Below are 23613 nucleotides of genomic sequence, written 5' to 3'. Positions count from 1 at the left end.
ATGTATTTCTGCGTAGGCAGGTCGAAATTATTTAGACCTTTATGTATATATATTATTGATTCCTTAGGTTACAACTTTTCGTATATTGCGGGGATTAAACTGTTTTAATTTCATTAATATCAGATTTCGAAAGAAAATGTATCGATCGCAACTATTTATCCATCTCGAGGGAGTCTGGTTTACCGCGCAACATTTGGTTATCACTAGAAGTCATTTCAAAATCACCCCGTTATTTCCGCCTTGTGTCGCTCTTTTGTTTTCGTGAGGCGTCGTTCGGGGGCGCTCCGCTTCCCCAGATGTGGGAGTACGAGCGAGCGGGAGAGCTTTTATAGGCAGCTTCCGCGCGATCAGGATCAGACGCGGTAGAGAATCTGGAGGAAGTAGACATCGGCTTAACTTTGAAGGTGATCATCTCCACCGTTACCGTGAAAGACTTCAACAGGATGACGTCCTTTCTGAAAGGCCTCCTGCGAGGGAATCATTCCAAGCACAAGAGTGAGTACCAAGTTTAAGAAGTTTAAAAATTTTCTCTTTCGAATGCTTAATTCCGGTATTTTTGTGTTTGTGCTATCTGTGAACTTTTTTTATTTCCCGGCTTTTGCTTGAAACTTTATTGGTGTTTTTTTTCGCACATTACCAAAGATCTTTTTGAAAAACTTTGTCAAATAAGACAAGCTCGAGTTGGCAAGGCTTGTTAAGTTCTATTTTTGCCCTTCATTTCTTGAATTCCTTGAATTAAAGTTCCCCGAACATAGATGAACTTTTGTTTGTGTTACTGAAAAAAACTTCAACTTTATGATTTAGATATAATCGGAGTTACTGTAACTTTTTCTATCTTGCGTATAATATTTAAGGGGTTATGTCGGTACTAATTGGTTTCTGTGGCAGCGAAAGATTCCGATCAACAAATAATCACTTGTAAGATATGCACGGCTGTCAAAAGTTACGCGTAGTTTTTTATGTTATATTAAGTAGGTTTGTATATTTAAATTGGTTTTCGGAATTAGAAAATAATCGTAGGAGTGGAATACCTTAAAATTTCCCGTTGTTTCACCCTGCTTGGAAGTATGCGCGCGGGCATTTCAACTTCTCCGTTGAAGGGCACGCGTTGAAAATTCGGGAACCTTTGAATGGACCTTCTTTGGGTGTTATAGCGGCATTAAATTTCCCTGTTTTAGCTGAGGTTATTTATTTTCGTCAATTAATGTGTAATTTGAATCATCAGCACGCGAAGTTCAGACTAATTTAGCTGGCGTATTTTTCAGATTTTGTTTTCATGCCTGAATTATTTTAAAATTATACTTTTTTAATGCGTCTTTGTCAGCAGGATTCGCGCTTTCTTAGTGAATTGTATTATTCTACTAAGGATTATAAAAACCTATAGGTATCGAGGTGTGTCAGACAATTTCTGAAGCTGTTCGTGGACTCCATGTGTCTCCTACGCTAAGAATTCTAAGCCGGTTTGCGAATACCGGACGGCTTTATCAAAGTGATCAAACATGATCCAGAGAAGCAAATCGCGGCATTTTATTCATTTCGCGACCACTTCAAGTACAAATTTTTCCTCTAGAACAATCGCTTTTTTAAAATAACTCGTCTTGCTCATCGCTTTTACGTATACAAAAAATGCCTGTCAATCGGGAACCTGATTAAATAGTACTTATATGTTACTTGTTTCATTATTTATCAAAAGTACGTAGTGTTATGTTCCTCACCATTCCAGGTTCCAAGCCAAACCGAAGGCTGATTTGACGCAACTAGCTTTGCAATTTAATCCTCGATCGGTGAATCTCTTGATTCTTGGTATAAGCTGCTATTCTTTGTTATAGAACCTATCTTGCTCTATTTTTTCACTTGAAATTTTTTTTTATCTATTCCACTCTCGTGTAATACTTTCATCCGACTACCATGTCGTTAAGTAAGCATTTTACTGCCAGTTACGCTCATCACCTTTTTCGGGATTCAATAATAGCTTGCTCAGCTGATAGATAACTCAGCTTGCTCCTATTTCGTAGCTTCTTCTTTATCATCCTCGGCCATTCAAATTGCAAACACGATTTTCAACATCCTCCTGCCGTATCTTTTATCTTTAATGGTTTCGGAAATAAAAAGAGAATTGGACCACTAAATTGAATTAAACATTTCGACTCAGGATATATTGTCTTGCCCTACGAGCCTTAATTTTTTTCACGTATACGAATGTAAAAATTGTGGCATTCATCTGAAGACATCTCTATGAGATGAAATTTGGATCGTAAGAGATGAATCAATACAGTGGACCAATGCAAAGTTTTATTTCATTTGTTATATTGTAGGTAAGCCTATATTTTAATAATTCCCAACATTAGTTAAGCATATCTCAGGGATATATAGAAATATATTTCCGATGTTTGTTCTAATCAAATGCTGCCTCACATATAAGCGAAGGATCCCGCCAACAATATTGTTTTTACACCTGATAGAATTGCTTTCCCCCTATGTTCTCCGTATTATTCTCCTTATTGTTATTTACTTATTTCCCGACGATAGAAGGAAATGAGTCGCGCGTCATTTTGTCTCAGTCAATAGTGCAATTTTCCACCTCAAGTAAATAGATGCTTAAGCAATTCAGACTGAATACGGGTTTGAAATAATTGAATTTTAGGTAAGTTTGTTAGAATTTTCCTCAGTAAATAGCGTGGAATCTATCATAAGTATTAACATTATGCAACATTCGATGTCAAGTTAACTCTTCACTGTAAACACTGGAAAAAAGCACATAGGGCACGAGGCCGTAGGCAGTTGGAGGTTATCAAGGGGCTCAGCGCCCTGAAATTTTTGGGATGAACAGTCTTATAGCATGGGGTGAAACACTCCAAAATGTACCTACCTCGAAATGAACCTTACCTCCTAATAAACCTTCCTAAAGTTTTTCAGGGTACGGGCTAGTAAAAAAGATGAACGGAAATACCACGAGTAATTAAAATAAAAGTTACCTATTTGTTGTTTGGAAGAGTTGGAGTTGCCTTGGAACCTTGTCGGATTCTTTCCTTCTAATATTCCAATACCAGTATTTTCTGCTTCACTCCTTCATATTACATGCCATTCATATTTCCCTCAAAATACTGGTATGGGGAAAACATCCAAATCCACAATGAAAAACATCCATGAGGAATCAATCCACAATCCATGGGGAAAACATCCATCATGAACATTAATTTATATCGAAAAAACATTGTTTGTAGTTAGATTATCGGAAATTTTCGCCGTGTCAGTAGGCCACACACATAACACCCATCGTATTAGTGGACAGTGTGCATGGGAAAGTGCATTAAAAGTGGAAGTATTTGACCAAAATTGCATTTTTAGGATTTGAATGGTTAAAAATCACGGATAGCCAGTCTCAAAGATGCTATATTTTGCTTCAGTTCATTCAAGACGAAAACCACCTCTAGGAAATATATCATTATCCTTTTCATGGAGATATAATTAAAACTAATAGTTATCCTAGAAAGTTAGGACTTAAGTAAGTTTTCATTCCGTGTGGTTCTACAAGATGTCATATCGCAATCTCTTATTCGTACAAATCGTCTGCATTATTTTGGAAACCAAAAGCGGATGAGCCGGCGGCGTACGTTTGCTGTGAGCCGCAAGTACAACCAGTGTGAAAGATTCAACGGATATAAAATCATATGTCCCGGTCAAGACAAATGATTTTTCCTCTGTGAAATTTTTGCACCACTTTTTAGTCTAAAGATGGCTATTTTTGATGAATATATGCTTGAACCTTAATTATAACTTTGTGACCATAGGCACCTTTGATAGCGATTTGTACAACATTTACGCTGATTCATTTATTCAAAATAAATTTTGACTCTAGAAGGATTGAATCAGATTGTCTGCAAAACACGACACTTAGAATTCCTCCATGGAGTGTAAGCAAGACCGTAGCGGGCGAGGGTTAGCCAAGGAGTTCAGACGCCCCGAATTGCTTGAGAGAAATATTCATAGGTGTGCTTCCTCCTCATAAACCCTTTCAAATACATTCCCTCTCCAAATGAACCACCCCGAAGCATTTGTGGCAACGGCCTGGAGTGTCAGACGTGGAAAAATTGTTTATTATATTTGAAGTTCTGGGCCGATATAGTAGCTATTATTTACTTTCAGATTATCTGACGCATCGTTTCAGTGTTATTATTTTCCCTAGTTAGTAATAGTTGCAAAAAATAAGAATGATAATAATCGGTTAAAATGTATACTTATATCCAAGCTTACCAATTTATTTTTCCTCCCATTTTCATATCCGTGATAAGTTTACCAGAATCTCATGTTGTGCGCTTTAATGGTAGTTTGCGGATTTTGAGTTTCTCGTCTCCATTCATGAAAAAAGTTCTGGAGCTGAAGAACTGGGAGTGTCTTATCGGGCGCTCTCAGCGGAATTTCTCGGAATCTGCTTCGAGTTGAACTCTCTCACCATCAGGGCATGGCATTTGTACTTGCATTGCGCCCAAAATTCAAATAAGAAGCTTGTATTTTTATTAAGTATAAATGCAGTTTTTCTTTAAACTATACAACATTTGTTTCCAATTATTAATTCTCACCATTATTTCTCACTTAGCACCTTTTTTTATTCTGCCAATCTCTTGAGTTAAATACTCGTGCTTATGATCTTAAATGCGACGCATGCATGTGAGGTGTTGGCTAAGAAAGTCAACTGCCTTTACTACTTCTTCGGCCGAGGTCAGCATCTCCTTTTAGGTATTTCTGTCATAAAAACGTATTAGAGAATTACCGCAATAATTAACTGGATAATAATTTCTTGGATTCCGTAAATACTTTTGTAGACTAAACAACCAAATATGTTTTTTTTAGCGAGATGGGCACCTCTGCCTCCATATTCAGAAATACTTGTTTTATTAACCTTTCATTGCCGACTGTTGGTCATTTCCGCACGTAAATAAGGCAATTAGCTTGGCCAATCCGTTCAAAGGCGTGGGTTGAGCAAGAGTGGGAGTGACTTTAGCCTGGTAACAATCCAAATATTTCTTCTTAAAGAAAACAGGTTGTGCTCTCCAGGACCGTGTTGAGGAGGCATTGCTTTCGCGGAGAGAGAAACATTAGTTATAGAACTATGAATTTCGCGATTATTAATCTCATTGACTCTATCAAAAATGAGTGTGAGTTAGCATTGCTCGATAGCCTCTGGCAAAACGTTTTATGAAACTCGTTACTCATTTGGCCATTAACGTGAAGAAATCTAGATTTCGACAGAAGGATCTGGCTTGGCCACCGATGAAAGTTAATCTATACTGCGTAAGCATCCTCCCCTGGAAATCATAATTGTTCGAGCATAAGACTTAACAATCTTTAATTCGCTCTTGAGAAAGCCGTTTTTAATATTTTGATTACGAAAAAAACTCTCCTGTCTGCGCTATTCAGCATAACCCAGGTCTTAACTTGATCCGATTAACAATTGAGAGACAGATTCTTCTCCAATTTTATTGCGCTTCTCTCGTTTGAACCATTTAATGCTTCCGCAAGCCTCTCTGTTAATATAGTTCAATGAATGATGATTTCATTCCATACTAAGATCATAATAATCCCTCTTAGCTGTCTACTCTCTAAATTTTTTAAAATTTCTTACAAATTTATCTTTCACCGATCACTCTGTTCCTCATAAGCACTCTTGTGTCATATGTCGATAGAACGCTTTTGTTTTGTTCGCAGTTCTACAATTAATTTCTAATTATATTATCCCCATGTAATGCCCTGTATTTTTCTATTTGTTGTTCTCTTTATTAATCGTTGCTGTATCGATGAATTTATCTGGGTATTTATTTTTCCTTTTATAACAGTCAATAGATCATTTTATGAGCAATAATTTGTTCTTCATTCAAATAAATAATTTGCATAGGCGATACCATGGTCGATTTGCAATTAGTGTCTTCCATACTTTCTCACAGCTAAACTTGCAATTTAGTTTGATCGGCTGACTCGCCTGACATGTACAAATTCATCCCAAACGATTTGTAGTGAAATTTCAACTATCTTGTCCTCTTTTTTTCTGTGTGGCGAAAGTGCCCATTTTATGGCTTTGGACTGATAAATAAAATCTCTAGATTTTATGACGTGCTTGAGGAGATTATTAGAAATATATCATAAAAGGATTAATCATTGAAGTTTTAGTTGTACTGATCGCCTTCTTTGATTAATAACCAAACGAGTATAATGGAATAATTCGAAATGAGAATACGCAAACATAAGATGGTTAATTTATATATAGGAACAGTTGATTCCTAAACCGGTGTTTTCGAATTGTAGGAGTGGGTATTTTTTATGGCGGTGATGTAAGCGTTTGTCGTGGACCTTTGAAGAGTTGAAGGTTTGAAGAGCGGCTCAAGTGCCTGTTGAATAAACCCTTTAACTCCCTGCGGTGCCTGCCTTCGTGAAAGACGATTCTAGGATTTTTCAATCCTCCTCTCCTCCATTATATTCCAATCTTTTTGTACCAATATGCCTAGCTAAAGTCACTCACTCAGCTCACCTTCAACCCTCATCACGACTCCATAGGTGAAGGATCTGGTGCTTTCCTGGCGGCATATCGATAGAATAAAATGCTTTCAGGACTTCCATTGGGTGAGTTGCTCTATCAATGCCATGTAATGGAGTAACTAACCCGGCGGAAGACCCGCGAGTATTTTATTCAGACTCCTTCGCAATTTAAATTTAAATTCGTACTGACGCAAAAGCCTTATGGAAAATCCCCTAGCGAGTGTTCGTTTGTGTTTTTATTTTTTGCCTTAATTTGGTTTTTTTGCACAAATTTTCATTTTTTACTTTCCTGGAACCCTATCCCTTCTTTTGATGTATTAATTCACCAGACCACTAAAAGGTACGACCGTGGAATTAATTTTAGTCAATGAAATTAGAAAATATTTTGGTTTTATCGCTTGAGGAAGAGGGAGTTTATAGGCAGTTTTTGAGGCTAAGTTTCAAGCCAAAAGCGCAAAATGTCTTGAACAAACAACAAGTCCGAAGTCATATTGGCCGTTTTACACGGTGCACGTCTTTGCGCACGTATGTGCGAAGGCGCAGTCAAAATTGCGTCGTTTAAAGCGGTGAATTGATAGAACACCAGCGAGAACGCGTGGATGCGTGACGGAAAAGTAGCCCCTGCTCTAATTCCAAGCTCGTACTCTCGCAATTTCAACACGTTTTTAGTGCTAACCTGCGCAATGACGTGCCCCGTGTAAAACGACCTTAAGAAGTGGCCAGAGTTACAGCTCGCTCGCATTTTATTCTAATCGCATGATCCACCGACGGTTTGCGGCATTCAATTGGTCCATCGACCCAGACGTTATAGTTTTGGCACGTTCTCCTGTCATGCAGGGAAATATCTTTCCTCAACTCCTGGGAATAGCGACTCTTCATGTGGGCTCTTCTAAAAGCTTTTACTCATTCCTTCCGCGATCTTACTTTGTCCTCAGAACATTCTTTGTATCCTTGTATTAACCCTATGGAATGCCCATTTTTGCTTCTCTGGGCATACCATGGCTCGATATCACCCTTTTTCCATTGCGAAAGGGCAAATGTACGTATGTCTATCCAGTGCTGCTTCATTTTTTTCGCTCAAAATCATTGCTATGCGATTTTCTAAGCACTCGCACCGTCCACATCACGTATTTTGCCTCATAGTAATCGTACGAGTAGGTACTGTTTAAGAGTGCGTATAATGCCATATATATGTAATACATGCCACATATATGCCATACATATGTACATATGCCTACACATATGTCATATATATGTAATACATGTAACTATATACCATGTATAGGTAATATTCGGCGATACTAGAAATGGTGACTGTTAGATTGCCTGGAGGATTGTTTCTCGGAGGGTCGTTTTGGGAGGAAACGATACATTCAGATGGATATTTTGTTGAAAGATGAGGTATTAGAATACGTTCTTCCCCGAAAAATGGAGTTTCATGATTTTTTGTCATCGCTCACAACGCCCTATGTTTAATTGAGTTATCTTGTAGGTTAACCGGCTGGTGACCTAACACCTACCGCCACACACCTATTTAAGTGGCTTATTATGTAGATGTATTCCCGATTTGGTTTCGTGAATGACGCATCATTTTCTTATTTTTATTCATGCATGTATTACCCTTTGTAAGGCTTGCCTCGATACCTTGTACTGGTAGTTTGCCGTCATTCATAAAATGAGTATTTCGTGTAAAGTCGATTCTTTGAATAACAGGTGTCGCAACTACCGCCTTTGGAGTACCTAAAAATTGCTTCTATGAGTCAGAAGAGCCGAGGATATCGATATATTTGTTAGTTCCGGATGCACACATTTTATTTCTTTTTTATACAATACTCAGAATTCGCGCGTGGGATTTTTAGGCAAATGAAGCTCTGACCGTATCTTTTCCTGCGAAACGTTTCGAATTGTTGGATATGAAATATATTCTGAAAGAAGTAGTTGGGATTGAATAAGTGTGAATCAGTGCCAAGTAATAGTCATGCTCTATTGAGAAAATATGCATTATTACTGCTTATTTATACTAAAAAAACACTATTTTCTGCTCAGATTCAATTTGTCCTCCTCTCAGATTTAGCGCATTCTCTGGTATCTTAGTATTTCAAGATTGGGCATCGCGTATTCGCGTAATATGTATTAATTTTATTTTTAGCCTGCAAGGGTGCATTTGGCCGACCATCATAATTTTTGGTCGTAAATGGAATGCGCTTGCTTCCCTAATACTTTCTAGGAATCTAATTGATAATTTTTGCCTAATTCTATTCGTTCCTCCTCACATTCATATTTGTAAGGTCACTAAAAATTAACGTAAAATAAAAAAATACTGTATCAATGACAGGTTTTCTTATATTGTTTTCTTGATAAAAGTGTACAGGAATTCAACAGATACACTACTAAGGGATGTAAATTTGCATATTTTCTTGCTGATGGCTTTCCAAGATTCCGTATGAGGCACAGGGCCTTGCGGTCAATTTCTAAATATACGTTCTTTAAAAACATAACACTTTTAAGGACATTGTTCATATCCATGGCTAGCTAAACTTTTTGTTTGAAATATTTTATTCAAACAGAGAAACTAAGAAACTGTTCTGACTAGACTTTACGGGAGGATTTATTTACCTTGGCTGGATGTACTGCAGTTATGTTTCCATTCAAGTCCGCATTTGAAAATTATCGGCACGTACTGAATTGCGGCCATATTTAAACCATATAAAAACGACCAGCAGCTTAGGCGAAAGTGACACATGATGCTCTAATCCAAGTATATTAAATTCATTTCCATACATTTGAATTCCATTCAGCTTATTTCCGATTTGTCCTCCGCATTTATTGATCACGTTGATGAAATTTCGTTTCGTCTCCTCCTACTCTGTCAAAAGAAGTGAAGCAAGGAGTGATATTTTAAGGGGAAGAAAAATGTAACGTAGGCTATGTAATTCTGCTAACCTGTTGTAAGAGGACACCATTTGTATTTCTAGGTTAACCATGGAGTAGGCTGCTTGGGGTAGGGTTTGAGGTACTACAGTAACATTATAAATATAGCTAGAGGGGTTAGAAATACGATTTATTCTAATGAATGTGTAAAGGTTTTTCTGGTTTTAACCATGCATGAAAGGGACTCTCTTCACTAAGTGGTTCAGTGAAGAGCTAGGCTGATAATTAAGCATTTAAAGATATTTAAATGCAGAAATCCGATACTGCGAGAGTACGTAGTTGATTGACTGTGAGAGTCAGGGGGAAATTTCGTTGAAGTGGTGGAGAAGATTAGCTATATTATTATTTCTATGAACACGTCCACATCTAACGATGCATAAATCTAGATTAGGGGCGGATATTACGGATTTATAAGTCGCCATGGAGACTACCAGTTACCTATCGATTTCAGTTTGATTGTATTGAGCCAGAAGTGAAAGCCTTTTACTTAGAATGTATGGAAAGGGAACAGCATGATGGGTGTGCACCTATGTGAATAAATATTAAGAAACTAATTTTTTTAAACCGTACGATGCTTGTTAAGATATTATGGCACTATGTTTTTGCTTAAAGAAAATAAATACCGGAATTACTTTTTCCATGTTAATATCGCATGAGTCTTGATGTTTTAAAACCTAAATCAGTTCCTTAGCTACATATTTGTAGTTATGTAAGCTTTGGGCTGCTACTTGTTTAGTATTTTATTAACCGGATTCTTAAGGTCGAATTCCTGGAATATTATTACTTGGTCCAGGAGTTACGACAATATGCTTATTTTTGCTTTCAGCTCTCTACATTTTTCCTTTGCTAGTGAATTCAAGCAAACTTCAGCGGATTTAATTTTTACGAGCTTGTGTGCATGCTTGTACATTTTATTGTTATTTTTTGCTTTCATAATGTTGTTATTCGCATGGATTATCGCTCTAATTTAATTCCTTTTGCTTCCGATTGATGTTGCCGATAATGTTTGTATTTTAAGTAGCCGCCACATGAGATACGATTTCCCATCTATTTCCCGATATTTACCTTTTTTCACCAAATAAGTAGAAGTTGTCCATTTTTTATTTGGTTCAAGCTTGACCTACGAAAGAGGGTAGGTTTTAATATTTTCAATTTTCTAAAAAAGGCTGAGAAATGTCTTTGTGTGCGATACAGAGTCAAAAACACTTGGCCGGAAGATGTATGATTTCAGCCCAAATGATGCCGATGAAAAGTCTACTTGGGCCTAAGTGCGTACTTTTATTGGTGCATGAGCGTAACCAATATTTCATGGATGACAAATGGAAGAGAGATTCGTTCTAATTTCGTCCATACACGTCTTAGTGTGCCAGATTCTTTTTGGTCGAGACGAGAGTCGAATTCCGTCCGTCGCGTCACATTTTGGAACACTATTTGTCGCGCGGCGTCTCAAAGATACCATTTTGGAATGGTTAACAAAACGCATGATAGTAGAAATGACTGCTTTAATTACATTAAACCATTCATTGGATACTTAATTTCATGAATGGACAACGTATTGATGCATATAAATGATGGAGATATTTATATTATTAAAAGACTGAACACTGCTTATTTGGACGTTTCTTAGTTTTTTCTTTCATCGAAATTAAATCAACATGTTTAATTTGGACAGTAAATGAAAACACATTTTTCACAGTTTCACAGAACAGATTTTTCTGATGACCTAACAAATAATTTTGACTATAGGGGAAATAATTGATTTTAAAGACATTTTATATTGATAGCGCGTTCAGTTGAACTTGAACCAAAATATCTCCAATCAGATTTGAAAGTTAAAATTCGATGCAACCGCAAAATTGTTATATGTATGTTTACGGTAAATGTTATGCTTCTACATCAATATGATAAGCCACCATAAACGTATGTAGCAGAGGGGAAAATCCAAAGTTCTTGTTTTATACGCCAAAGTTCGCTCAAATTATGTGAGAACCATTGTAATTTATTCGCAATAATAGTTTTATTTAGGTGTTAAATTGATTACAATAAAATTTTTTAGCAATAACAAGCATATCCAAAATGTAATTATTTTAATAGTTGTAAGTTTAAATTATTAACGTATTAAAAAACTTTGCGGTGAATATCACGAGGCTATTAGTATGTAACGTATTGTAACTCAAGTGTTATCGCGTGGCCTCCACCAGACTCCAAAGACAGCAAAATATCAAAATTTATTCCATAAATGTGACAAAACATTTAATCATATTGGTGACTATTTCAGATTCATGAAATAATAAGATACAAGGAGTATGAGTTCCCTAACTATCAAAATACGATGTTGGCAAAGAAAAGAAATTGGCTTGCTGTCTGGTAGACGCCATGCGATCAACGGAGGGATAAATATTACATCCTAGGTAAGGCCAGGTATTGATGTCCCTGCGCTTACCTGTTGCTTTAACATTTCCCTGAAGGTAATTTGATCAAGAAGCCAAGCCTGGTTTTATTATTCCTCAGCTTGTTCGAATTCGTGATTTCTCGCCTTACATCAAACATAGAATATCATCGGTGACCGTGCTCAGATCAAGAATCATCACTGGAATGCTTGAATGACTCCGGGGAAGATGTTTAACCTCTCTAAGTCCAATTTATGTTCGAAGTAATGGATAATTGATGGTATCATTGTTAGCGTTTTAAGTTAGGTGAGCTACTTCAGGTGTAGACTATGCGGAAAGCTTACGATGAATTCCTTACAGAGTTAGATCTCACGCCTTCGGGCGTATGACTTGACGTGGTAGACCGTTATGAAAGGTTTCTTGTGTCGCGTTCGAGGATTATATATTAAATTTTTTATAGATTATATATAAAATTAAATATTTTATTTGTATATTTTTCATCCCGAGGTATTGGAGGTTTTCCATCTCCTAAAGGAAAGTTGGAGCATTGTTTCAACCGATAATTATGAAATAAATGCACCCAAGGATGAGGTTCGCCATGAAAAAATATTTGACTTGCCGGGGATCGAACCCGGATCTCCCTTTTGCCGGTCAGGTGTGTAACCTGCAGTGCTTTGAAATTCGTCGTCGCAGACGAGCGACAAAATAAGGGTTTTTCACCCCGACAGTGGTTTAGTAAGCACGACCCTCGCAACACGTGCCACAGTGGGGACTTGTGACGTCAACATCTTGTTCGGTAAAACCCATCCCGAAGTTCGCTCTGGGAAAATGGCATCGTGGTGTAACTGGCTAAAATACTTGACCGGCAATAGGGAGATCCGGATTCGAATCCCGGCAAGTTAAATATTTTTTCATGGCGAACTTTATCCTTTGGTGTATTTAACTTTGCACCCGTGCGCATGTCTGCGTACCAAGTCACTTGTTCCTGCAGTGCTTCGGTAATTATGAATTGTCTATGCATTTTACATTACTCGAACATTTAATTTCCTAATATACAATGATACATTTTAAAAGCAAAATTCGAGACTGGAAAGGCTAATTGACAATCTCATTTCTTCGAAATGATATGTTTTTGTTAGACTTCACTTCTCCGTAGGTAGAACCGGTCTCTGTTGAGAAAAGCAGCTATAAGAAAAGACAAATGATAATGTACTGTCTGCTTATTTAATTTCACAAACTCTACTACCGGTGTTTCATCTGGCTTGCGGACATTATCAGGTACTCAAATAGAGAGTACCTGATGATGACTACAAGCCAGTTGAAACACTTGTTGCAGAGTTTTTGAAATTAATTATGTAGACATTACGATATCTGTGGGTAGCTTTTCAATATGAAGTTCTACTTCATTCGTATTGAGTTTGATTCTTCCTTAGTCACCGTGCAATTTAATAAACCATGTCAGGCACCGGCTAATTTTGACGTCAATCTAATAATTACTCCTAATTTTAATGAATTTTGAGAATTTAATTGAACCGTAGACATTGAAGGAACCAAACATTTCGCTACTTGGTGTTATAAGGGAGCACAAGATGAATTTTAGTTCCACGAATGACATGTTTAGCTTACGTATGCGTCTGAAAAATTAAAAATCTAGAGTTTAATGACCGATAAAAGGTGTAAAATAATGAAAATTTATTTTAGATTTTTTAAATCAATGAGGGAAGTGATGGCGATCCCTGCTAGATCTCCGAAACCTTATGAAAAACTTCAGGTTTCATTGATAAATATATGCAAAGAGTGTTTACCTTACGCTTAAGCACTGACTCTGGCACCTGGTTGTTTTGTTCAGGTTGGCGAGTGATTCAGAATTTGGCCCAAAGGCTGTCTTGCACTCCCTTTGATTCCAATTCCTCCTGGGTTTCAAAGACAACAACTCCTCGAAGGCACGTCTCACAAGTTTCCTCCCGTCAAGATCAGCTGTACCTTTTGGAGCACCGCTTCTTGAATCTGCTGGTCACAAAGGAAACGGGAATTATTATCTTGTCTAATCAAAATCGAAAATCAATTATCATATCCGCTGGTGGAGATTTCTCCGCCACGTGTGATTGTACGGGGAAAGCATCGTTCGTTTTCGCTCAAGTCATCTACAAATCAGCCCATCGCTATGCTATTGCAATCCTCGACGCATCCAACGAAAGATGTTTTAATTTTGCATATCCATTGCCATCTTAGCTAGGTGTTCCTCCTCAGGAATTTAATCTGAAATGTTAATGGAGTTAACATTGGCGCAACGGATCCCGGACAGTAGGGGAGAAGATAATTGATGGTATAATTCAATTCAATACCGTTTTCCTCTTTTAACTGAACATGATAGCTACCTTCGTCATTTACCTTGAAACAAATATTTATAAAGATTTTTCTCGTGCATATTGACATGAAGCATTCATCGCGTTTGCCTCTTAATATTTACATACATCTATGCTCTTCTCTCGATTCTGGCGATATAGGTATTTCTTAGGAAACATTCATTAAATAACTTCATCTGAGCAGTTTTTGGAGTATGCAGTGCCTCTTAATGTGCGTCTCGAGGAATTTTTTAAACGTTCAAATCCTGTGTTATAGCTGAGTCCTGCTGCCCACTATGCTTTCACGTTCAAGCAACGGCTAGAGCTCTTATTTGGTGGACACTGGGTTGGGTGTAAAGTGTTCCACTTGCTAAGATTTATCGGGTCACTGAGAGAACCCCCATAAAGCCCACGCACCATGAACCATACCACTCGCACAGGCTTAAATACTTCTATCCCATTTATAGCAAGCCAGGGATTAGGCAGGAAAAGATTTGGACCCAAGCATGACTGCAAGCTGCGTTTGCTTAGTTCCTTTTTTTAGCTACTCTCGTCCTCGGAGAAAATATACACAAGAATGCTTAAGATGGCTGCATATTATCCAGACGCTGAGGACAACATTGAGACTTACAACTTCAGTATTGTTATATAGATGCCGTTAATGAATTCAAAACGTATAAATATTGTTTGTTCAAGACTTGATTCCTTCCCTTCTTCGTGATTGTTATATTTCACGGAAATTGAATTTTCGATCGAAATAAGCAGCATGTAAATAAAATCAGCCAATCGGACGCATAAAGGCTTAATTGTTTTGGAATTTTTAAAAATTCCCGCCTTGGTGGCACGTGCAGAGGCCGGAAAGTGCTCTAATTCCTATTAAATTTTTTTATATATACATTTTATTGGTCACAGCATTTAGAACTCTTTGATTACAAGAACATTTTTACAAGTACATTTTTTTATACGAGAACAATTTTTTTTCTTAAAACAAGGCAAAATTTTTAAAAGTTAAAAGGATGAGGTTCGCCATGAAAAAATATTTGACTTGCCGGGGATCGAACCCGGATCTCCCTATTCAGTCATTCAGTTATTGGTGTATCCTTGCAGAATTTTTCTAGCGTCTTCACATAATAGTTTTAAGTCCATATTTTCAAATTTATTAACAAATTTTCCATTATTTTTCACAACTTGTTGAATATAATCTGCTGTTATTAGCCCCATAGCATCAGTCTTAAAACTGGGGAAAAGATTGTAATCCAGATATAAAATTTTTAAATCACTTATCTCACTTTCGCCAAAAAGAGTTGTTAGTTGTTTAAACATCTTTTTCACTGTACACCAAGTATCTTTCACTTTATCACATAGAAAAAATTTGTGTTGTAGATCTTCCTTAACCTTACAAATTTCACAGTTTTCTGATGTTTATTTAACAATCTTTTTTAGTTTTTCTCTCGTTACACACAGGCTATTTGCCACATTGAAAATATACAGTTTATTCTCCCTACTGAAGTTTATCATTTTTAGATTGCGCCACATTCTTTTACAGTTTAGCATACTCTTTGTTGCAATGAGGCCTACTGACTGCACATCAACTTTCCCTTTTAATAAATGAGTGTAAATTGTTTTGACATTTTTGATTTTTCCTATGTCTGCATTTTCAAGAAAGTTCATTGCACCATTGATGTATTTTTTAAACGTTGGAGTTTTTCCTAAAATGTTAATGGCAATCTTTGAAAGGGATTTTTCCCAAGTACTTGAATATTCTAAGGTGTTAAAAATACCACTATAAAATAAGGCTGTTTCCTTGTTTTGAAAGTCTGTTAGACCTATACCGCCCTCTCCCCACTTTATAACAGCTTGTTGTCTTGCCATTTTAAATAAATATTTTTTTCACACGAAAATGTTTGTACATTTTACTATTTTTACCGCTCTATGGTTTGGTGGGGGCAGTATATGGCACACATACCACATTTTACTCAAGAAGCAATTGTTCAAAATCAGCACTCTCTGCAACAGATTTAAATTTCGCTCATGCGACTTACAACATGCTCCCACCATTGTGTTTTTTAATTTTTCCCAGTTATATTTTACTGTTTTAGTAATTTTTTTCCCTAGTAATACCCATTATTTTACCGTGTTCTTGCTTTCCCATAAGTCCGTCACAGAACCTTCCTCACTATTTAGGTTCAAAGAGCAAGTTTTGCTTTTGTTAACCGTCATGCCGCTAATGTTGGAATAGAATTGCAAAATATCGTGAGCTATTTTATGCTCTTTTTTTCTTTCAATATTATGGTCACGTCATCTGCGTACGCTATGCATGGAAGCTTGAAAGATTCTATATTTAGCCCAATACTGTTGTATTCTAGCAATTCTAATAGGGGATTTTACTGAATGCAAAAAAGGAGCATAGATAAGGGACATCCTTGTCTTAAGGACTTCCCTACTGGGATCCAGTCTGTGCTTTCATTTTTACTTACTTTCACTGAAACATAAGGTTCATTGTAGAGAGTATTTATTGCTTCCATTATATCCTTGGGGAATCCCATTTTTCCCATTACTACATTTGAAAAGGTCATGTCGACTTGGTCGAACGCTTTTTCGAAGTCTACTGCCAATAATTGTAAGTTTGAAACTCCCTTTGCTATTATTACGTCTCTTATTATTCTTGTGGCAGTGTTTATGTTCTCCCCTTTTTTGCTTATGGCATATTGAAGGGGACGTATTATTTCAGATGCAACAGTCATTATTTTATTTTTGATCATTTTTGCAAATATTTTATAGTCGGTATTTAGGATTGTAATGGGACGGTAGTCTTTTATTTTCTTTGGAGTATCAATTTTTGGTAGTAATGTAATTCTTCCCTCCCTTTTTGATTTGGATAATTTTCCATATGATAAGAAAAGAAAATAAACATTCAAACAAATCCGTACAGATAAAATCGCCAAAAGATAAATATAACTCTGACCCCAAATCATCAGTCCCTGCCGCTTTTCCCTTTTTGAATTCTTTAATTGCTCTCAGCATTTCCTCAATTGCATAATTTTCATTTAATTTTATTTTCCCTTCCTCTGACAGCTGACTTTTGGTTTTGAAATCCCCGTTATTGATTGTTTGTGCGGATCTCAAGTTATTTTCAAATTATTTGAAAATGAAGTTTTTTATTTCTTTTACTTCCGTCACTATACCTGTCCCGTCTTCGTTTTCGATCCGTTTTATTGACGTTTCATTTGCCTTCTTTTTCCCATTAACCAAATGATATAGACATATCATCTCCCCATCCGCATAATCGTTGTAACTTTTGCAATTTTTAAATTCCACTTTTTCTTTGAAATCTCTTCTCTTCACTCTCTCGACTTAAATTCCCACGAAAAATATTCCACTTAGATTTACCATTCAAAAAAGATACCACGTATTTTATTTATAGGTTTTATTTGGCGAGTTTTAAGTTCAAAATAATGGCGATGATCTTTCTCTCCAACTGTCAGCGCTCAAATAGTGAATGTGGAAAGATGGTGTTGATGAGGCGGCTTGTATAATTCTCATCTATTATCACGATCATCGTAAAATCTTGGGCATCTGTGGCTCTTTCTGCTAACCAACCCTTGCGTTTTCGTGAGGAAGTGAGAAGGGAAGATATCATCATCATGAAACAGGCTTAGAATGACTTGTATAATCTGGTCCGTCAATAATTGCTCGTTGAGGGTTTGGACCATTTAAATCATCGACACCAATTGGGGTCTGAAGGTGGATGTTTGAGGTTAGAATTAATTTGGAAGTGGAGTAGTTGTGAAGAATATTTATCATGCATGTGTGGTATTCTACGTTAAGAAAGGCATCAAGGGGTCCAAAGCTTAATACCACGTGCGATAGAATTGAACGCTTCCGTTATTCAGCTGAACCATCCAGTTATTTTGATGAGTCTCCGGCTTGAATTAGAAGCTTCGAATGGGAACCACAATGCGTAATGTGGAAGAAACTCTATCGGGAATCCTACCACCTTAGAAGTGGCTCCATGACTTTTGACTGTAAAGTCAGCTGTTGAAACGTCAGCATGGTGCCAACAATAACTCGTTTGGAAGCCCGTGAGAGTTTCATCCATCATGTAAACAGGGGAAATCTGGAGTAATTTATTACGAGGCGTACTTTTTTACATTTGAAACATGGGAATTTTTCAAAATAACCAGAAAATTGACAACTATCAATGAGCTTATGTGGTGTATCAGTTCCATTCCGGAGATTATCAGACTTAAATGTGCTTTACATCCGCGCTGCTTTACGCCGCGGCCTGTGAAAGGATGGGATGGGCAGGAAATTTATAGACCAGGGAATTGATGAATTGAGAACCTGCCCATCTGCTTCTCGAATGGGAATCTGGCGGGAAAAAGACATTGGTTCAGTAAATTTACTCCGGACCAAGATTTCTTTTGCAACCGATAGTGTTAGTTCCAATGCTACAACATCTACGCTATTATTATCAGCGACGGAAGAGGAAAATGCTCTTGAGTGACGATGCATCGACATCGCTCATAGTGCTACCGGTGGCTGCTGTGCGATCAACCAATTGACAGCTTTTCGTGGGACGTGAATTTGCGTGCTGACTCAACATTATTCGGGGCTCTTTTATGTCGCATTCACTGAGAAATTCCTGTTATACATACATATATTATTTTTTGCGCTTGTGGCTCTCTGGAAGAAGTGAATATCAGGATTGAAATAGTTATTAGCGCTTCATCTCTGAAATACGACGGCTCTATAAAAATTACTTTTATAAATTGCGGGAGTAACTATTAAGGGTGCACAATGCTCGTGGGATCATTTTCGGTGGTAATGGAAGGATATGCCTTCCATACACTGATAAATAAAAGTGTGCACGGCTTCTGCATTTTTATGACTCGTGACTGACCTCATTTACCTCGGTTTAAGGTATCGATGGATCATGTTGCTAAGGAACGAACAAAGCCAGGATCCCGTAATTGGGGAGCGACGGCCACTACAACGGCAGGAAAATTACATTACCTCTCTTCCTTTAGACCGGGAATGTTAGCAATGGCAGACAAGATGTGAATTTGGAACATCTGCGTACCTACTTTGTCATTTTTCCTGACGGCCATTGTGTCTTTACAAGGTAGCATACTCACGTGCCTACCTGATACAATTGATAATTCGTCATATAACGGAAAAATGGTCGTCAAAATGAGCATAGATGCGGTGAAAATATATCTGTGATAACCTCATAATTGTGATTCTTATGCATCAAAAATGAATAAAAATTCAGCTGGAGGTTTTCCGGGGATCTACCTTTGCGCCATTGGTAGAGTTTTCCATTGTGATATCCTATTTTATTTGAAGGTTTCGCTTGGGATCAAAATTACTTGGATCACAATTTTTTCCGAGGAATCCGTAAATTGGCTTGGCTACTAGCCTTTTGTGAAAGCTGAACAGCCTCGTAACGAGGCACAAAAGGGGATCATGTGACGATACATGAATCACTGCTCTCGCAGGAATTCTAAAATAGTTCAATATATTTTAGCGATTAATGAAAATATTAAAAGATAGTGGTTGTAATATTTAAGTCATACAGTTACCTAAGCAACTGATTTTAGCATGTTTTGTATTTAGAAGCTAGCTAAAAATGGTAAATTCTAGAAAGCATAATCAAATTAATGATATGATATGTCGTTTTGAGGAAAATTTTACATGCATAATTTACACTTTCGATGGTTGAGTTTTTTGGTCTACGAAGCACCAGAAGGTAATAATTTGAGAGCCAATAAATAAAGTAGATCAATTATGTGTTATTACAGACCTTAACCTCGACAAGCCAGAGGAAGGTGTCATTGAGGGTATTTCGAAGGGAAGGTTTTATTCGATTTATGCTCGTCGTAGACCCAAGTTTTCGTTATAGCACGCCGCTGTGGGTGAAACATCTTATAGCGTGTTATTTGGAGAGGTGACCGACAGGTAAGGTCATTTGTGCCATTGGAAAGAAAGGGTGGATAGAAACCCGGCGTAGGCATTAGCCTGCTCTTGACGAAAGGCTGAACCTTCCATTCGACGGACGCAGTGTTGCACTTTAAGCGCCATCCACGAAGCGCTCATGCAGGGATCAAGCATTCTCTGAAAAACATCTGCCAGTGCCGCGATTTGAACCGGGGTCCACGGGGTGGGGTAATTGAAGATTTTGTCCAGTTTAATTTTTGAGCGCAATCGTTTATATTAAAGGTGACATTATAACTTTTATATTTTTGCTTATTGTCTAGACCATCAAATTTCAAAGCGTTGAAGGTTTTTTCTTTTAACTTGTTATTTACTTTCGTTGTCACTCCACATTTGAGGAAATAAAGCTACAGAAGATTCGTCGCGAGAGAAACCCGCATCATACGCTGCCGTTCCCTACGTAGCAGGAACCACGGAGAGAATCGCCAAAATTCTGACCCAACATAATGTGAAGACCAGGTTCACTTGCTGCAAGAAAACAAGCGACCTTCTGCCTAAGCCAAATGACGAGATCTCGCGCTTAGTATACGAGGGAGTGTATCCACTGCAATGCTCCTGTGGCAAATGTTACATAGGACAGACCGGACGATCTATCAAAATCAGGATAAGGGAACATGAACGTGCCACGGAGAAGCAGTTCCGCCTTTCCGCCGCCTCGGAGCACGTGTGGTCGGAACCTGACAAGTCCAGGGTAATGAAAGCCGTTACTCTCCTAGGCTAATCCGAGAAACTATAGAAATAACCAAGCGTCCTGAGAACTGCAACATAGAAGACGGCTACACATTAGCCAACAAAAGGGAAAGGGTCTTCAAAATCAATGACCAATCAGAGTCCATCTGAGAACCAATCGATCAGTACCGACCTCCGATCCCCAAAGTACCTATATAAGACGGCCAATTTTATGGTTTTTTCGTAATTTAGGCGCCTTTATACAATTGATTTTTAAAATTGAAATTTAATTCCTCATGTCACTTCTTATTGCCTCAGTAATATCAATTTTCAAATCAACATTTCGATTGCGAGGTGTGTTTCGTTAGCATGGGGAACCTGAAAGAGAAGAAAATGCTAGGGTTACTCCCCTTTCCAAGGATGGGAAGACATGCAAAGGTATCATCAATCTATTTTCTACGGTACTATAGAACATAGCCCTGGTAAAAAAATATAGAACGGAAATAGCATCGTAAGCGTTCAGAGGCGTGAGCCATGTGGTGTGGTCTTAGGCTAACGACAGGGAAGAAAAAGTTTTGTTGCGTTCATAGAAACAGACCGGGATGTTTTTTTTTGGTAGAAGATATAAATGGCAAACTACTTGCAAAATAGGGAGAGGAATGACGTTTGGCCCATGAAAATGAGCTTATATATCATAGCTTTCTTTTATGTTTTGTGTTAATATTTGTTCAATTGCTTCTTGATTGTGTAATCGCTTTAGTATTTTTTAGTTTCCTCATCACACAGACATCATATTACACTAAAAACGGAAACATATACGCAAATTTTTAATGCCATTTGTCAATTGGCTGGTTGGGGTGAGTTTTAATGTGGTTTTACTCGTCGGTATTTAGAAAAGCTATTTGGAAAAGCGTCTTCGGTGCGGTCACTGACGTAGGCATTTATACCACCACTGATAGATTTGATGTCAGTGGTCTGACAAATTGTTGATGAAGCGACGCCAACATATTTCCAAGGCCTATGTCATTTGTTTTTCTGCGCTATTAATGAGAATATAGCCGCTGCGGGAGGTTTATTTCAGACGACGTTTTAGCCTTGCTGCAATACTATTTTATCTTTTCCCTGCCCTCTTCATCCAATGAACGGTATCCTACATGCTGATATCCGTCAAGAGATAAATGAACCAAGGCTCTACTCTAAACTGCCCGGTTGGAGCGTTAGCCAATGAGGAGCTATCGCCAACTGCTTCTTTGACCACGGAAAGGTCAAGATCCGCAATTTATCGCGTCTCCCTTCTCATTCACCGGCGTGCTGTCGAGCATCAAAGGCGCTGAGGGCCGCACGGAGATGTCGTTAGCGGCCAGACACCTTTGCGGCCACGTGCACTGCAATTGTGGGGACAAATGGCGAGGGAATCGACAGGTGGTTTGAGAAAATGTTGGCATAGCGACCACCCGATGAAACTCAGAGCAACGGAAAAGTCATTGCCAGAAACATTTTAGGATCGCCGTGGTTAACAAGCAACAGGTATTATCGTTTTCAATAATATATAGACAGGGGCGGTCTGTCCAGGTCGGCTAGTCGGCGATCGCCGAGGGCCCCAAGCTTAAGGGGCCCCCATAATGCTTCCGCCTATCGTGAAGTGTATATGAAAGGTATTATTAAAAAAACTCAGATTACTTGTACCAAAGTTTTTTTGCGATTGTAAAATTCTACTTTTTCATTAGTTTCCTTATTTATAACTTGTCAGGGTAAATATATTTCATAGAAACATAAATGAAATAAAGGTGCCGAAAGATAAAGGAGAATCTGTTGCTCCTTCGGAAGGGTTGTTTTAGAGCTTTTTTTTTTTAACATTTCAGTGCAGTTTCAAGAAGAAAATTCTCTAAATAGATAATATAACCGTAATACAATTTTAAATATTATGAGCCCAAAGTTTTCACTTTTAATAGTATTTTTTACTTACGAAATTGATATTTTTTATTTTACTTATGATAACTTTTATCTAGTTTTTAAGAGTCAGAATATCGTCAAAATAAATTTATGGGCATGCGATTTCTTAAAAATTTTCGGGGAAGGGCCTCCGAGCCCCCATCATGAGCCCCAGCCGAGGGCCCCCAATCACCCCAGACCGCTCCTGTATGTAGACATCCACGAGTCCCACTCCACTGATGGGGCCGGGTCATTGAAAACTTGGAAGGTTGGCGCATGAAGCAACCTGCATCCTTTACCTTTACGGCACCAAAATCTGACAAGGACGGACATGGACGCGACAGGGCTACCGAAGCTGGAGTCCTTCAGAAGCAAATGCCATAGCGGAATTTATATTAGCTGATGGAATGCACTGAGAGGCAACTCGCGTCCACGCACACGTTGAGCCGTCGTAATGTGTTCTTTCGGGGTCCTTGGGGAGGGTTTTCCTGACAAAGGTAAAGGATGCAAGTTGTTTCATATGCCAACCTTTCAAGTTTTCTCCGACCCGGCCCCGTCAGTTAAGTGGGACTTGTGAGTGTCTACATATTATTGAAAACGATAGTACATCAGAAGAGACATTGACATATCGGTGGAAAGCCCAATGCTCGGAACGTAATATTCCCAGCGATTGGTCCCATATTTCAGAATGAAAACTTTTTGCGATCCGGAATTTATGAATATCATCATCATCCGAATCCGAAGATTGGTTTGTCTTAGTTCTCATATCAGCTAATAAATTAGCCATTTAATAATTATTTTTTTTGGCATCCTTAGTC

General features: G+C 37.9%; 1 protein-coding gene across 2 annotated transcripts in view; it reads left to right on the top strand.

Annotated features, from left to right (window-relative positions):
- Nucleotides 1-333: 333 nt before the first annotated feature.
- LOC124170766 (low density lipoprotein receptor adapter protein 1-B-like) overlaps nt 334-23613 on the top strand; it is a 171830-nt gene continuing 148550 nt past the window's right edge. For both annotated transcript variants that reach the window (XM_046549708.1, XM_046549707.1), the window contains exon 1: nt 334-495. In XM_046549708.1, the coding sequence (XP_046405664.1) occupies nt 444-495 (52 nt within the window). In that variant the 5' untranslated portion in view covers nt 334-443. The remainder of the gene's footprint in view (nt 496-23613) is intronic.

Source organism: Ischnura elegans, chromosome X (genome assembly GCF_921293095.1).
Source record: "Ischnura elegans chromosome X, ioIscEleg1.1, whole genome shotgun sequence".
Classification (NCBI taxonomy): Eukaryota; Metazoa; Arthropoda; class Insecta; order Odonata; family Coenagrionidae; genus Ischnura; species Ischnura elegans.
The sequence above is the reverse complement of the archived record's forward strand: the minus strand, read 5'-3'. Positions and strand labels throughout refer to the sequence as shown.